General features: G+C 39.1%; 1 protein-coding gene across 1 annotated transcript; it reads right to left on the reverse strand.

Annotated features, from left to right (window-relative positions):
* Positions 1 to 224: 224 nt before the first annotated feature.
* On the reverse strand, positions 225 to 10,645 carry LOC130910589 (1-acylglycerol-3-phosphate O-acyltransferase ABHD5-like). Its single transcript, XM_057828024.1, has 7 exons — positions 10,538 to 10,645; positions 9,774 to 9,856; positions 5,975 to 6,353; positions 5,724 to 5,875; positions 3,177 to 3,288; positions 2,924 to 3,104; positions 225 to 1,281 (listed from the first exon to the last, which is right to left on the reverse strand). Exons 1-7 carry the CDS (start codon positions 10,579 to 10,581, stop codon positions 1,162 to 1,164), a joined length of 1,071 nt encoding a protein of 356 aa, XP_057684007.1. The 5' UTR covers positions 10,582 to 10,645; the 3' UTR covers positions 225 to 1,161.
* Positions 10,646 to 15,349: the final 4,704 nt, after the last annotated feature.

Here is a 15,349-nt window from a genome sequence, read left to right on the forward strand (position 1 = left end):
TTCGCCATCTGTGTTGTTGTTGAGACGGCTTTCGGCGCGCAAGAGTGACGTCACTCGTTAAGAACACGTGACGCAAATAAACAAATCTGATTGGACGGTTGATTTTGTATCTTGCTCGAAGAGGCCGTTAATGGGCTGGGTCCCAGACTATTTCTCACAGTGTTTGAAAAATACAGGGAGAATAGTCTGTCTGTGCCAGGCAAGTATTAAAAACTTTTGGTTGAAACCCAAATACAGTGACAGGTCCACTTTTATTGACAGTAAAATGCTTTTTTTATTGAGGCAGATTGGTTTGCTGGTGAAGAGCTATAAATACATACTTTTCTGTACTATACTGTATATTGTTATGATGAACTATGTACTTTATAAAATTAGTAGGTTTAAAGACACTAAAAGAAATATTTTCATTAATTTGTGTCAAAGAAAACACATTTCCCATTCAAGACAAAACCAAAAACTAAGCAAGAAACATGAATTCCTTCATCATCCCTCCCCAGAAAGAGTCACTTTAACGTATCGGAAAATTTAAACAGAGGTGTGTAGAATTTTCCTGGAAGTTTCCCGACACATAATGTAGACTTCTCATTGAATGAAGCCCATAAAACCGTGACACAATGTTTGACTTATGATACGGCTCCTTGAAAAAGGAAGTCTATTTTTATTCAAACATTCCCGGCCTGCTCTGACCCTATTCTCTGTCTGTGCAAAGCCTCTTTGAGGACCACTGTCCTATAACAACCATGGATGGTGGATTTTGTCAGTGCAGCAGACGAGAGGAGGCGGTGTGCTGTGCTGACACCTGCTGGTTGGGAGAGTGGCATTTCCTCGAACGCACACAATTTGCCCTTTGCCCTATTGACGTTTTCCCTCATATCTGCGAGAACATTCTGTATAGATCCTTGCAACGAAAAACACATTCACTTCGGAGAATTTCCTTCCAGATGCAGATAAGAGTGGCCCAACACCTTTTTTCGACGTCACAAGCTCTTCTGATGCAATCCTCCGAAGCCCAGGGCGAGTTAGTCCAGACGGGCGGACGAGCGTCTGTGGTGGGTAAAGTGCGTATTATTAAAGCTCAAATGGTTTCAACCGTCCTTGTTGAGTAGTGGGGTTGACTTCAAAGTGTTTGTTAGTTTAAAAAAAAAAAAAAGGCAAGAGTCGTCAAGGCTTTGGGCAAGAGTCTGTGCTGTTCTTCTCTGTTCTTGCAAGGATGCGCAGGACTGTTTGGTTGAAGTCTTCTGGCTGGTCGGCAAAAACGTAATGGCCTGCTCCTCGAATCACCTGACACAAAAAAAGACACGACACTGGAATTATTCATATTAATACAGTGGTATGAAAAAGTATCTGAACCTTTTGGAATTTCTCACAATTCTGCATAAAATCACCATCAAATGTGAGCTGATCTTTGTCAAAATCACACAGATGAAAAAACAGTACTCTAACTAAAACAACTCAAACATTTATACTATAGGTTTTCATATTTTAATGAGGATAGTATGCAAACAATGACAGAAGGGGGAAAAAATAAGTAACTGAACCATCACATTTAATATTTTGTGCCCCCTCCTTTGGCAGCAATAACCTCAACCAGACGCTTCCTGTAGCTGCAAATCAGTCTGGCACATCGATTAGGACCAATTCTTCTCTACAAAACTGCTGTAGTTCAGTCAGATTCCTGGGATGTCTGGCATGAATAGCGGTCATGCCACAGCATCTCAATGGGGCTCAAGTCTTTGACTTGGCCACTCCAGAACGTGTATTTTGTTCATCTGAAACCATTCAGAAGTTGATTTACTCCTGTGCTTTGGATCATTGTTTCGTTGCAGCATCCATCCTCTTTTTAGCTTCAACTGTCTGACAGACAGCCTCATGTTTTCCTGCAAAACATCCTGATATACTTTTGAATTCATTCTTCCATTAATAATTGCAAGTTGCCCAGGCCCTGAGGCAGCAAAACAGCCCCAAATCATGATGCTCCCTTCACCATCATTCACAGTGGGGATGAGGTGTTGATGTTGGTGAACTGTTTCATTTTTACTCCACACATGACATTGTGTGTTATTCCCCAAAAATTCAACTTTGGTTTCATCAGTCCACAAAATATTTTGCCAAATCTTCTGTGGAGTGTCCAGGTGCCTTTTTGCGAACATTGAATGAGCAACAATGTTTTTTCAGACAGCAGTGGCTTTCTCCGTGGAGTCCTCCCATGAACCCCATTCTGGGCCATAGTTTTAAATATAGTTCCTGTGTGCACATAAATATTGGACTGTGCCAGTGATTTCTGTAAGTCTTTAGCAGACAATCTAGTGTTCTTTTTTACCTCTATAAGTATTCTGCGCTAAACTCTTGGCATCATCTTTGGTGGACAGCCACTTCTTGGGAGAGAAGCAACAGTGCCAAACTCTCTCCGTTTGTTGACAACTTCTCTGACTGTCAATTGATGAACATCCAGACTTTTAGAGATAGGTTTGTATCCTCTCCCAGCTTTAAACAAATCAACAATCCTTGATCGCAGGTCTTCAGACAGCTCTTCTGACCGAACCATCAGACAATGCTTCTCATCAAGACAATTCTTACCAGGTGCGTGTTTATAGTGGGCATGACAGCTTTAAACCACTCATCAGTGATTGGGCACACAACTGAATTAAACTGTTTGGGAAAAATTGGTTTCAATTGCTCTTTAAATCTCTTTAGGCAGAGGGTTCACTCACTTATTTTTTTCCCCCTTCTGTCATTGTTTCCATACTATCGTCATTAAAATATGAAAACCTATAAATGTTTGAGTTGTTTTAATTAAAGCAGACACTGTTTTTTCATCTGTGTGATTTTGACAAAGATCAGATCACATTTGATGGGGATTTTATGCAGAAATGTGATAAAATCCAAAAGGTTCAGATACAAAGAGAGATATAAAAGCACATACCGTTATTCCCACCTCCGGTCTGGTTTTCTTGAACGCGTATCCTGAAGCGCTGTCGATGCTGGAGCGTGACCCGTAGATAAAAGAAATAGGAACGCCAGCCCGGACCTGGCCGATGCGCTCCAGCATAGGCCGTTTGGCCCAGCCATACGGGATAGTCATGTTCTTGAAAGCGGTCTCGCCGCTATAAAAAGCACGGAACCACCGTTTAATAAGTTTATCAGACAGAATGGTTGCGATAGGCATATGAACTTACCTCGGAGTCTGGGCATTCAAATGGTAGATGTAGTTGGACACAGTGTTGTCATCAAACACAGAAGAATACTTTTGTTTGAAGTCGGACCTGATCGCTTGGACCAGCGTTGGACCTGGGGTGGGGATTTAAAAGCCAAAAATTAGCCATGAATAGCTGCAAACCGAACACATACAGACAAAGCGTTCATATTCAATTGCCTTTATCATATTAGGATGACTTTTTTTCCTCTAAAGATTACAACTTTAATCTCGAGACTAACAAAATACAATGGTACCTCTACAAACGAATTTAATTTATTCCAGAACCTGGTTTCTAAATCCAAATGGTCGTATTTCGAGTGGGATTTTCCCATGAGAATACATTATAATTTAATTAATCCATTCCACTATAAATACTGCTGGCACAATTGCAATTATACATAGCAAAACAAATAAATCATAAATACAAATCGGAATAATAATATAATAATTAGTGCTGCAATGAAGTCAATCAAGTAATTCGGTTAGAAAAAGCTTTGAATCAAATTTTGCTGATACGAGTATTCGTTTAATTAGAGTGGTGTTGGAATGGTTTGTTTTGGAAGTGTTTGCATATAGTTTTATTGATTCGGGTGGGTACACTGCCCTGTAGTGGCAACAGTACATATCACATAACTCATTTAACGTTGTTGAATCCAGCTACTCCCTGTTAAGACCATTATAAGGTTTTTGAGCTAATATTTTTAATGCATTTATTTATTTTATAGCTAGATTTAGCCGTTTTTTGTGTGTTTGTACGATTTGTTAAGAGCACTGTAAAAAAAAAAAAAAAAATGTTAGCATTTTATAGCATTTAAGCTAGCGGACTTTTGCTATGCAAGTTAGCAAATTGTTCTTTTGTTGTACTTAGATCCTCATTTATTCATTTTTTTTTAAATGAAAGTGCAATTCTGTGTAGTTATTATAAGTAACACTCAGGAATTTTACTTTTAATAGTGTTTGCACATAGTTTTATTTATTTGTGTAGGTACACTGCTCTCTAGTGGCAACAGTTTATATAACATAACTCATTTAAGTGCTGAATCCAGCTGCTCCCTGTTAAGACCAAGATAAGGTTTTTGAGCTAATATTTTTAATGCATTTGTTATGTTTTATAGCTAGATTTAGCCGTTTTTTTGTGTGTTTGTACGATTTGTTAAGAGCACTGTAAAAATAAAATAAAATGTTAGCATTTTATAGCATTTAAGCTAGCGGACTTTTCCTATGCAAGTTAGCAAATTGTTCTTTTGTTGTACTTAGATCCTCATTTATTCATTTTTTTAAAATGAAAGTGCAATTCTGTGTAGTTATAAGTAACACTCAGGAGTTTTATTTTGTATTCGCATTTAATGTTTTGAAAGTGCAGTCTGAGCAAGCTTTTATTTTACATCTCCTGAAATTTATTCTGTAACACAGTAAATGTTCCTAATCAGATTACTCGATTATTTGAACTAACTAGTCGATAAATTAATCGACTACTAAAATAATCGAAAGCTGCAGCCCTAATAATAATAATTATGTACAGAATCCGGTTCTAATGTGTCGGTTGTGTTTTGCATGCTGTTCCTGAACGCATCATGTGACTGACGACACAGTGTTAGAGGCGCGGAAGTTTTTTTACTTTCTTTTTTCAAGTTGTCGTTGGCGTCAGCTACGGCGGACAGTGACTGTGTTGTGTTGCACAAGTTCTGAAATAAATGGTTAAAAACCTGACAAAACTGGCGACTTCATTGCCGATGTTACAATTATAATAATTGTCACCTTAACTTATAAAGAGTACTGAACGGAGGTCGGAGGAGGACCGCCGAGATCATCGAGCCAGTTCACTCATGCGCACACCCTGCTCATATTTTCCTAACATTTCCATCTTCATTTCAATGGTAAGCGTCACATTTTTACTTTTTTCACCACCTGCACTAACCTTCTCGGGACCCATGTTGATTTCTCTCACAAGAAAATCCGCCGTGCGTCCGTCTTGCGGAAAAATAATAACATTGCGACGCTGTCATGAATCGTCGTCAAATGTCGAGACAAATGATGAGCCAAATTTTTTAAATTTTTCGGATGTCGATAGGATTGTATGTCGATGCGAACGTATGTCGAGGTACCACTGTATCTCAAAAGTACATTTTTTCAATTACAACTTTACCATTTTCTTTTTAGTTTGACCCAACACTGACATTAATTCATGTTTTTAGTGTCGGGGGGTGTCGTTTGACCAGGAACGTAGAGTACAAGGCCAAAAACAGCAGTCAGCAATGTGAGACGCGACCATAGGGACAAATCAATTGTGTGGTATTGTCGCAGCATAGAGTTGCTCGTTTGTCACCATTAGCAACAGATACACATTCTATTGACGCAATGTGAGACACTCAGTGTAATCCTCTGTGCTATCCTACGCTGCATAACAACACTGTGATTTACTGATAATGTTTTACCATAAACTTTAACCGACAAGTTTATGTTTCGCAATGACACTTGTGTAATTTGTCAAGTGATAAATTGTAACAAATGTGTGTACTGTACAAACCTAAAGGCCCGGCCAGTCTGAGGCCAGCCAGCGGGTTGAAGGGGCTCATGACAGCACCCATTGCTCTGATCCACACTGGGATGGAGTCATGGTGGGGGTTCTCGGGACGAGCGGGGAACCCCCAAGGTTCCACCAGCAGCAAATGCTTTACTCTAAAAACAGACAGACACGTTTTCATAAACTTGTAATATTGTTGAGTGCTATTTTTTATAGTGTGTTCAGTAATTATGTAATCATGTCAATTCCATTACCTTTGAGGGTGTCTGAGTGTATAGGCAGTAGCCAAATATCCTCCCAGGTTGTGTCCTAGAAGCAGCATTTCCTCCAGACCCGCTTTCTCTCTCCACTCTTCCAGGGCTTCCACGAATTGCTCCTCGGCCCTCTCGGGCTCACTGCTGAACAGCGGGCGGCTGCTTCGGCCGAAGCCCAGCAAGTCCAGAGCGTAAACCGGACCCCTGCTGGAGAGAGATTCCAGATTTTGCGTCCACAGAGCCACGCCGCCGCCGAAGCCGTGCAGAAGAACCAGAGGGGGTCTGGACTTCGCCGCAGAGGATGATTGGAACGCGATGGTCCATAGGTAGTTCCCATTGGAAATGTGGACATGCTGTCTGGAGAAAGGCTGCTTTACATCTGCAGTTGGGGAATGAGGGAGGGTGGAGATACAGATGAGAAGTTTGGACGGTAAAACGATATCAATATATGGGGCTTTGCATTACAAAGGCACACATAGTAATTTTTTTTTTTTTTTTAAATGGCGTTTATTCAGCGCGCCGCGCAACCCGGTGGCCAAAAACTGTCCCATTCAGTTCTAATGGGATGCCAATGACAACCATGTAAATCTAAATTTCCCATTCATTTCCAATGGCATTTACATTGCATTAACGCCCAAGTACACAGATACCAATGAGGACTATGTACGTCCATGCCATTGACGGCCATGTATGTCGATTCTATTGATGCCAATGTACTTGGATTCCACTGACGCATATGTAAGTCAGTGCCATTGACGGCTATGTACGTCCAAATTTCCCAATCATTTTCAATGGCAAAAAACCCGTGTCCCATGTATGTCGAGTCTATTGATGCAGAAAATGCAAACGTACTTGGATTCCATTGACGCATATGTACCGTATTGGCCCGAATATAAGACAGTGTTTTTTGCATTGAAATAAGACTGAAAAAGAGGGGGTTGTCTTATATTCGCGATCTAGACATTATACCCATTCACGACGCTAGATGGCGCCAGATATCATTGAAGCGATGTTCTGTCATGACAGATCTCAGCTACTCTCCCCATTCACAACGCTAGATGGCGCCAGATATCATTGAAGCGATGTTCTGTCATGACAGATCTCAGCTACTCTTGTTTAACCAGTTTGCATTATTTTATTGCAATGTTTTTCCTTATTCAGATTTGTTTCAAGACTACAGTTACAGTTAGACTTCACTCTGATGGTTAATGCAGTTATTGCAATTTTGTTTTATCACAATAGATTAGTTTATTTACATTTCAAAAACCAGAAGCCATTCATTTACGAATGTGAATGCACTTTAGTTTACATATTTAAATGTTCAGATATCAAGATTTGAATGAGGCAAAATAACATGCTTTTTCTCACAAATATTTTGTTATAATTATTTGTTTCGGATGTACTGTAATTATTTTCAGTATGAAAATTAATTTAGTGTTCAAAAAGTCTTTTTTCAAACTTGAGTCTTGAAAAAGAGGGGGTCGTCTTATAATCAGGGCTGTCTTATATTCGGGCCAATACGGTACGTCGATGCCATTGACGGCTATGTACATCCAAATTTCCCCATTCATTTTGAAGGAGAGAGAACATTTTCTCGTAGGGCCCGTCTAACTGTTTGCATTACTCTAACACACTTAATATAATCAATCAGGGAATAATATTATTTCTCGTATTTACTGTTTGACTGTTTGTATTACTCTAACACACACAATATAAAATAAATAGCACTTATTCCATATTTTAAGGGAAATAACCAGAATGTAGGGCATAAAAGATACACGACAGTGACGACACCTTCTTATCACGGAAGCCCAACGTGTGCATCATGAGCAAGATTGACGCACCAACTCTTGCAATCAGTTCTCCCGGGCAGTCCAGAAAAAATGGCGGGACTGTCTGTCCCAAAACAAGAAGCACCGGAGAACGCCTGATATCCAACTGATAACAAGACTGACAAGACTCCAAGAGCCCCTTTGACGCTGAGGTGGCAAAATCCACAACCTCGTTGCCCGGAAAACAGCAGCTCCCAAATCCTCCTGTCCAATCCACAAACAGACAATAATCCCAAACACACCCTTCTTCCTGCCCAGAGCCTGCCCCGCGAGAGCCTTAAAAAGACAATGTTTAACTAAGCGTTGTCATTTTTTCTCGGGACCCCTTTGTTGACTTCTGATATGGTGACCTTGGAACGAGCTTGCTTCCCCGCCTGAGTATTTCTGTTTCGCCTTGCTGTTTTGACCTCTGTCGACCTGAATAGATTGTCAACTTGTTTTCAGTGAGCCTTCTTTAAACCTTTCAAAATGGAGTTAAACCAGTACTTCTCAAATGGTGGGGCGCAGAGTGATGCCAGGGGTGGCGCGAGTGACCTCGGGGAACATGCTTTTTTTTTTTTTTTTTTGCCGTACTAGAATAAAGTGTACTTGCACATCCACTCCGTGGGTGGCAGTGGCGCTCTCATTTTCAAAGTGCGTGCAGTATTTTTGAAGTAAGCTCTAAGAGCACACGGAAGAGACTCATGCACAGCTGGAATCACGCAGCGACCCACTGTCTTCTCCGGTTCTCACGTGTCCGGCCGAGAAGTGCCGTTTTCGGCTTGGGATCGTCACGACCACCGCCCTCGCCTACGGTTCTCCCTCGGCCGCCGAGAATGTGCTTTTTTTTCGGGCCGTTTGCCTTTTGGCTTTGACTTTTAATATAGTGGGAAATGAGGAAAGACCACTGTTTACTGAGTCTAAAAATGATTATAGGGGAGAGTCTGAAGCCAAATCAGTTAAGACGCCACTAAAAGACATTAGACCTCAATCTCATTGATAAGCCGCTTGATTGTTTTTCAGCGAAAACGTGCCGAATATTGCCAATTGTCACAATCGTCCCGCTTTGTCAGTGTTATATCAGTAAACCAGTGAGCACTGTGGTGAATCAGCGAAAATAAAAACTTTCCTTCTGTCCAAAGACAATTCAGTTTTGTTTTTTTCGGCCAAATTTTTGGACATGTTGTCCTGAAGAGTAAATGTTTCTAATCATTTTGAATTTGTTATTATTTACTGATTTTATTACATTTTATTTTTCAGTATCAAATGGTCAAAAAGGTACCTTGAGTGTATTTTTAGTTTGGATGTGACTTAAAAAAATTTTTTTTTTACTTCAGGCAAATTGATGCGCGTTGTCTTTTCTGTTGCAAGCAAAACAATGTCAATAAAGTTTTACTTTATTATAAGTTGATCTATGTTACTTTTTTTCTTTAACAGAAAAAAAGGACACAATGTTAGGCTGAGGCGTACTTATAGTAATATTATAGACAAATGATACTATTTACAGTGGCGGCAGAGAGTTGGGGGGGCGCGAAACATTTACGTCTTCCTTGGGGGGGCGTAACAGAAAATAATTGAGAAGCACTGAGTTAAACAAAGGGTTAAGTCTAAGGTGAATGCGTGGAGTTTGCACTTCTGGCCGGATTGCCAGGGTCTCGCTGGCCCGGCTCGTTGGATTTGCGCCAGTGCCGGTCAGATTCTTTCAAATCAATGGCAAAAAACCTGTGTCCCATGTATGTCGATTCTATTAATGCCAATGTACTTGGATTCCATTGACGCATATGTAAGTCCGCGCCATTGACGGCTATGTACGTCCAAATTTCCCATTCATTTTCAAAGGCAAAAAAACATGTGTCTCCAAATCAACAGGAAGTGACCTGATATTGTCCCGGAAATGTCCCCAAATCAACATTTCAAAGATCTGTATCTCCTCACAGAAAAGCCCCATAGTAATTTCTCCAGAAATGGCAGTTTCTAGTTATGCTTACTTTTCAGCATTTTCTCTTCTGCATCTTGAAGCTGAGAGAGGGAAGTGGGGCACCATGATGGAAGCCAACTTAATAACCAGGAGCTGCACAGGAGCAAACACAAAACAGCACAGAGGACATTAGAACATAACACTGTCATGCTTTTCTGCCATCAGTGATCAGATTAATCTTTTCATCTTGACTTCTAGTTATGGCTTGAATGGCGATTTTTAGCTTTCTCCACCAATACAAAACAGATAAACAGACAAATATTAACAGGAAGCCATATGTTCTACTTGCCTGAGGTTATTCACCCCCTTGTCTATACATTGAACTTTGACCATGACATTTTCGTTATTGCTGACATGCAGTCTGTGACTTCCCTGACAATCCATTCGAGCAGAACTTGACAACTATAACCAGACATGGAATTCAATATATTCCGCTTGTTTACAAACATACATATGTAAGAATGACGATTAGCGCTTAAAATCAACAACCCTAGAACAGACCAAACTCAACGCCGACTAGACCGTAAGGTACCTTAACCTTGTAAAAGTCACACGATAGTGACCAGTTCCGCACACACGAAAAAATAAGTTTATAAAAATGACAAATTGGCATGGAAGTTCAGTGCAATTGCCTAAACACTGGCTAACGGAGCTTTGCCAGTAGCTACCGGTTGAGTTGTTCTAAGAAACAACGGAGCTGTGTTGAAATCGCGTTGTAACCAACAACAACCACGAATATTTGGAGCAAAAAAAACTTTGAATAAACAAACATACCTCTGCTCCTTGGCAGGCGGATCCCACTCCGCCATTCTTCGCATGTTTACCGGGTACTGCCGCTGCGACCGAGGAGGAAAACTGTCAGTTTGTCACGCTGCGTTCAGGTACACTCGGGACAAAATGGATTTAGTGGAAGTGCGAATTATGTTTCACAAACATATGCTGCAAAATAACGACATACAAAGATTAAAATTTGCCGCAAGTTTAACTTAGTTTTAATTCAGTTATATATGTGGCTTTATGTTAAATTTTTGAGTCAATCAGTGGGATTTTGTCCAGGTCTGACACATCTCTGACAGTTCTTCTTTAAATTTCTTTTTCCCCGAATGTAAGTGAACACAACATTTTGTTTTGAAAACAAAGCTAAAATTGTAAAATGATGTGATTTGAGCTAGGTTTTGGCCACCTGTTTGACTTAAAATGTAAAAGAAATTTCCCCAAAATGACGCCAAACAAAGGTACGTGAACATTTTGATAATTGTAAGTGGCTAAAAATGGGGAGCAAAATGGCCTTCGGGGGAAATTGCTCCAAATGTAATCGAAGTTAAGGTCCATTTTGAAGTGTAATTATATTTTAACCATGCCAGAATAATTTATATTCATCGTAACGTTTTTCTCACTACTCCCAGGTAAGTAACAAATAAGTGAACTAGTTCTAAATAGATACAGAACATGCATTAATAATAGGCCTATCACTGCTATAGTGTTACATGCCAAGTCTTTTAATGATTTTCATACATAAAACTCGTTTGAAAAGTAGTTTTATTCCTTTTTTTTTGCCTCCAAAATTTGAGCCTTCTGCCATTTTCTGTTAACGGTTGAATAGATATTGAAGGCCTCTTCTTGAACAACGCCACAATGACAAAATAAGGTCCTAGTAAAATGGCGGGTGTCATCATGCATTTGCAAAGAAAAAAAAAAAAGTCTGAAAAATTTCATAAGCAAAATGTTTTGATTAATGTTTTATTTTCAATATTTGAGCTGTCGCTAATAGATCTTTCCCCAAAAGCACAAACAATTACACATTCTGTATTCAAACAAATAGCATAATGCTAGGGCAAGGGTAATCCTGTGGCGATAAATTATTTTACACTAAAATTTGTTATCTCATAAATTATTGCGATATGCGATGTTATTGCGCCCCCCCAATTAAAAAAAAAAAAAAAATTACAATAACACAGAATACAGTATATATAAATAGATCAAGTACACCAATTTAAACGCGATAAGAAATCACAACTAAAACAATAGACCATGCCTCTTAAGTAAAAGACAACAATATTAATACCGCACAGAAACACAGAATTAATAAAATGTGTTTTTCAAGAAAAAAAAATAAGATTGCACTTAATAACTTTAGCATTTAGGCAAATGAAAACTTTTCCCCTCAGAGCTTCTGCAATGGTCTTTCATAGGGATGCAACCATACAGTTAAGTCACGGTTCGGTACGATTTTCAATATGGGGGACACGATTTTCGATCCGATTGAATACATTTAATGTTCTGAAAAAAAAATAACAACTGTATTTTTTGTTTCATTTTTTTTTTTTTTTTTTTTTTTTTTTTTCAAAAGACCAAAAATTAAATTGCCATCAAATAAACATGCATTTTAGTGCATCTATGTGCTTACTTCTTACTGATCTGAAGAAATTTAGTATAAAAGTGCTGAGAACAATCTTTACTGTTTGTAAAGTGAGGCGGGCACACTGTTGATCACTACAGCTCTCTTAGCAGCTAGGTTTACTACATGAGCAAGGCATCCTATTTGTGGCCCGAATCCTTTTGTGTCACGTACTGAATTAACAATATTTGCAGCATTATCTATAGTCACTGGTATGGATTGATTTGGCCTGCTTAACTTCCATTCAGTCATGGCCGTTTATAATTCATCGATGTAGTCTATGGACTACGTGTCCCATAATCACATCACATCTAGTTTGCTATTTCATGATATCTACTGTGTGCGCGCATTAAAACAGTTAGCAAACGCCATAGAAGTCACGTCTGCTCATTACTGCACAACACCAGCATATGACAATCGACTTTCATACACAGGACGAGTTTGAAGCACAGCGCTCTTAATTTGCCACTCAAATATCCCGTGTTGTGCCGAAAAATAGCCACCCCGCGTGAAATGTCACCCCTGACGGGAGCGCCCACACGTCAACAACACCGGCACGCCAGAGATGGTCCGCAGTCAATCCGGAGCACTGACGCGGCCGGTATACGTTGAACAATAGGATATAATGGGTATGATTGGCTCCGGCGCTATTTTTTGCCGGACCTGGAACGAAGATGCATTTTGCGCAGTTGGTAACAAGGAATCTGAACTTTTAATAGCATGTCTGGCGCACGCACGTGCACGCTAGGCGATAAATCGCAGCAGAAAAATTACCGCCTTCATTTTTATTTATCGTGCGATAAATGGAATTATTGCATATTGCGACAGGCTTAAGCAAGGGTCGGCAACCCGTGTTTTGAGAGCCGCATGTGGCTCTATAGCGCTGCCCTAGTGGCTCCCTGGAGCATTTTCAAAAATGTTTAAAAATGGAAAAAGATGGTTGAGGGACATACAGTGGTACCTCGACATACGATCGCTTCGACGCACGATGTTTTCGACATTGGACGTAAAATTTGACTCGCCACTCGTTTCTACATCCGACGAAAAGCTCAAAATACTATGATTTATGACAGTGTCGCAATTTCATTGTTTTCCCGCAAAACGCCCACAAAACGGATTTTCTTGTGAGAGAAATCAACAAGGGTTCCAAGAATGTTAAAGCTGGTGGTGGAAAAAAAGAAAAAAGGTGAGGCTTACCAATCGAAAAATTTGAGCGTGGGGCTCCTCCGACCTCCGTTTGCCAGTCTTTATAAGGAAATGGTGACAACTATCGCCAAAGAGATCGCCAGCTTCGTCAGGTTTTTAATCATTTATTTCAGAACTTGTGCAAAAAAACACGCCAACAGCCCGCAAAAATAGGACGTTAAAAATGAAAGGAATGCTACTTAAACTGCACTCTCTCACTCTGCTGTCAGCCCCGCGGTGCGTTCAGGTAAATAACACAAAATATGACTGCCACATTAGAACCTGATTTGTTACATTATTACAGGTATTATTATTATTATTATTAATACTATTATTATATATTATTCCAATTTGTATTCATAATGTATTTGTTTTGCTCTTTGTAATTGCTATTTTCACTTGTAAAAGCAATATTTATTAAGGATTTATTGTAGGTTTTCGGGCTATTGAACGAATTAATGGAATTATATTGTATTCTTATGGGAAAATCCTGCTCGACATACGACCATTTCGACTTACAAACAAGGTCATGGAACGGATTAACTTCGTATGTAGAGGTACCACTGTATATATTTTTTGATATGGTTTCTGTAGGAGGACAAAAATGACACAAACATTCTTAACGTTTTCCAATGCTGTAAAAATGTGTACAATAAATATTAAAGTTAAACATTTCTGTCAATGAAGATTTGCATCATAGCCTGCGAGGCTGCGACACACGTTTCTATCAGCAGGGCTGGTATCAGCAGGTGGCTCTTGTAAACAAACCGGCAGCCGAGTACCCAGTTGGGAGTGAGAGAAAAAGTGTGATTCCATTTCTTCTGAAGAACTTAGAGGAGCGCAAAAATAGATTTAAGAAGTAGATTGCATCGCCAAACTCCAATAGCTGCATGTTTTGTTGCAACCAGGGAGATGATAAAGTGTGGAAAACCATGCACAGATGGTGAGTACATGAAGGAGACATTCATCAACATATCAGAACACCTATTTGCAGACTTCAAAAACAAAACCAAGATATTACAGAAAATCAAAGACATGACCAGATAAGGGGCATGTTATGCACGTTCCATTTTGTTGTTTTTCGAAACCTCAAAATAAAAATGACATCAAAAATCCAATTTCTTTATTGCATTTCTATAATTTCATAAAAGCAATGAACCAATTCATTATTATTGTAATTAAGTTAAACTTGAGATAGTGTCATACAACAGAGATGCACTGCAAGGAAAATAAACATGTATGTATGTTATGTATTTTTAGCCGCCTTAGTCATTTTGATAGTAGGCTAATATAGCTAATACAGATACATACAGCATGTGCTGCCTTCATTATTAGGCTTGTTTAAGGCTTTTAATTTTTTGCAGCTCCAGACATATTTATTTGTTTTTTTGGTCTAATGTGGCTCTTTCAACATTTTGCATTGCCAACCCCTGCGCAAAAAAGAGGACACTCTGCTCAGCCTAGAGATATCTAAATTTTACCCGAAGTTCACTCAAAGATGCCTTATTACTTTAATGTATTTAAAAGTGCCTCTTCCGTCTAGATCGGAAAATTCAGTTTTATTTATACTGTTTTTCTTTGATCTAATTGTTTTAGGGATTTATAAAGACAGAAATCTACCTCTATATAATCAGTCAGCAACGTCATAATTATATAGAAGTTATTCAAAAACTAATAGCTAAATATTTTATGGATATAATGCAGATCCATGGAAATGCAGTCCAGTTAATAACAGTGTTGTTAATCTACTTTAAAAAAGTAATTAAATACAGTTACAAATGACTTCTTCTCCCCAAAAGTGATTGCGTTAGCAACTCAATTACCTGAATGTAAGAGTAATTAGTTACTTGGCAAAGTAACTGGTGTTACCTTTCATATTCTTTTTTCCTTCCAAAAAAACAAAACAAAAAAACATACTAACCTTTGCTATGTTTGGAAGTCATTTAATGTTGTGAATCAACAGTTAAAGTTGTTAAAATTGCTCCCGTTATTGCATTAGTTCC

Source organism: Corythoichthys intestinalis, chromosome 22 (genome assembly GCF_030265065.1).
Source record: "Corythoichthys intestinalis isolate RoL2023-P3 chromosome 22, ASM3026506v1, whole genome shotgun sequence".
Lineage (NCBI taxonomy): Eukaryota > Metazoa > Chordata > Actinopteri > Syngnathiformes > Syngnathidae > Corythoichthys > Corythoichthys intestinalis.

Bases quoted from the DNA above. Each gene is read 5' to 3' on its own strand.
- LOC130910589 (XM_057828024.1), bottom strand. From the start codon at position 10,581: ATGCGAAGAATGGCGGAGTGGGATCCGCCTGCCAAGGAGCAGAG. The intron at 6,354-9,773 runs GTAAGCATAACT...CCCCAACTGCAG, and splicing joins AGAAGAGAAAATGCTGAAAA to ATGTAAAGCAGCCTTTCTCC. The intron at 1,282-2,923 runs GTATGTGCTTTT...TTTTTGTGTCAG, and splicing joins GACCGGAGGTGGGAATAACG to GTGATTCGAGGAGCAGGCCA.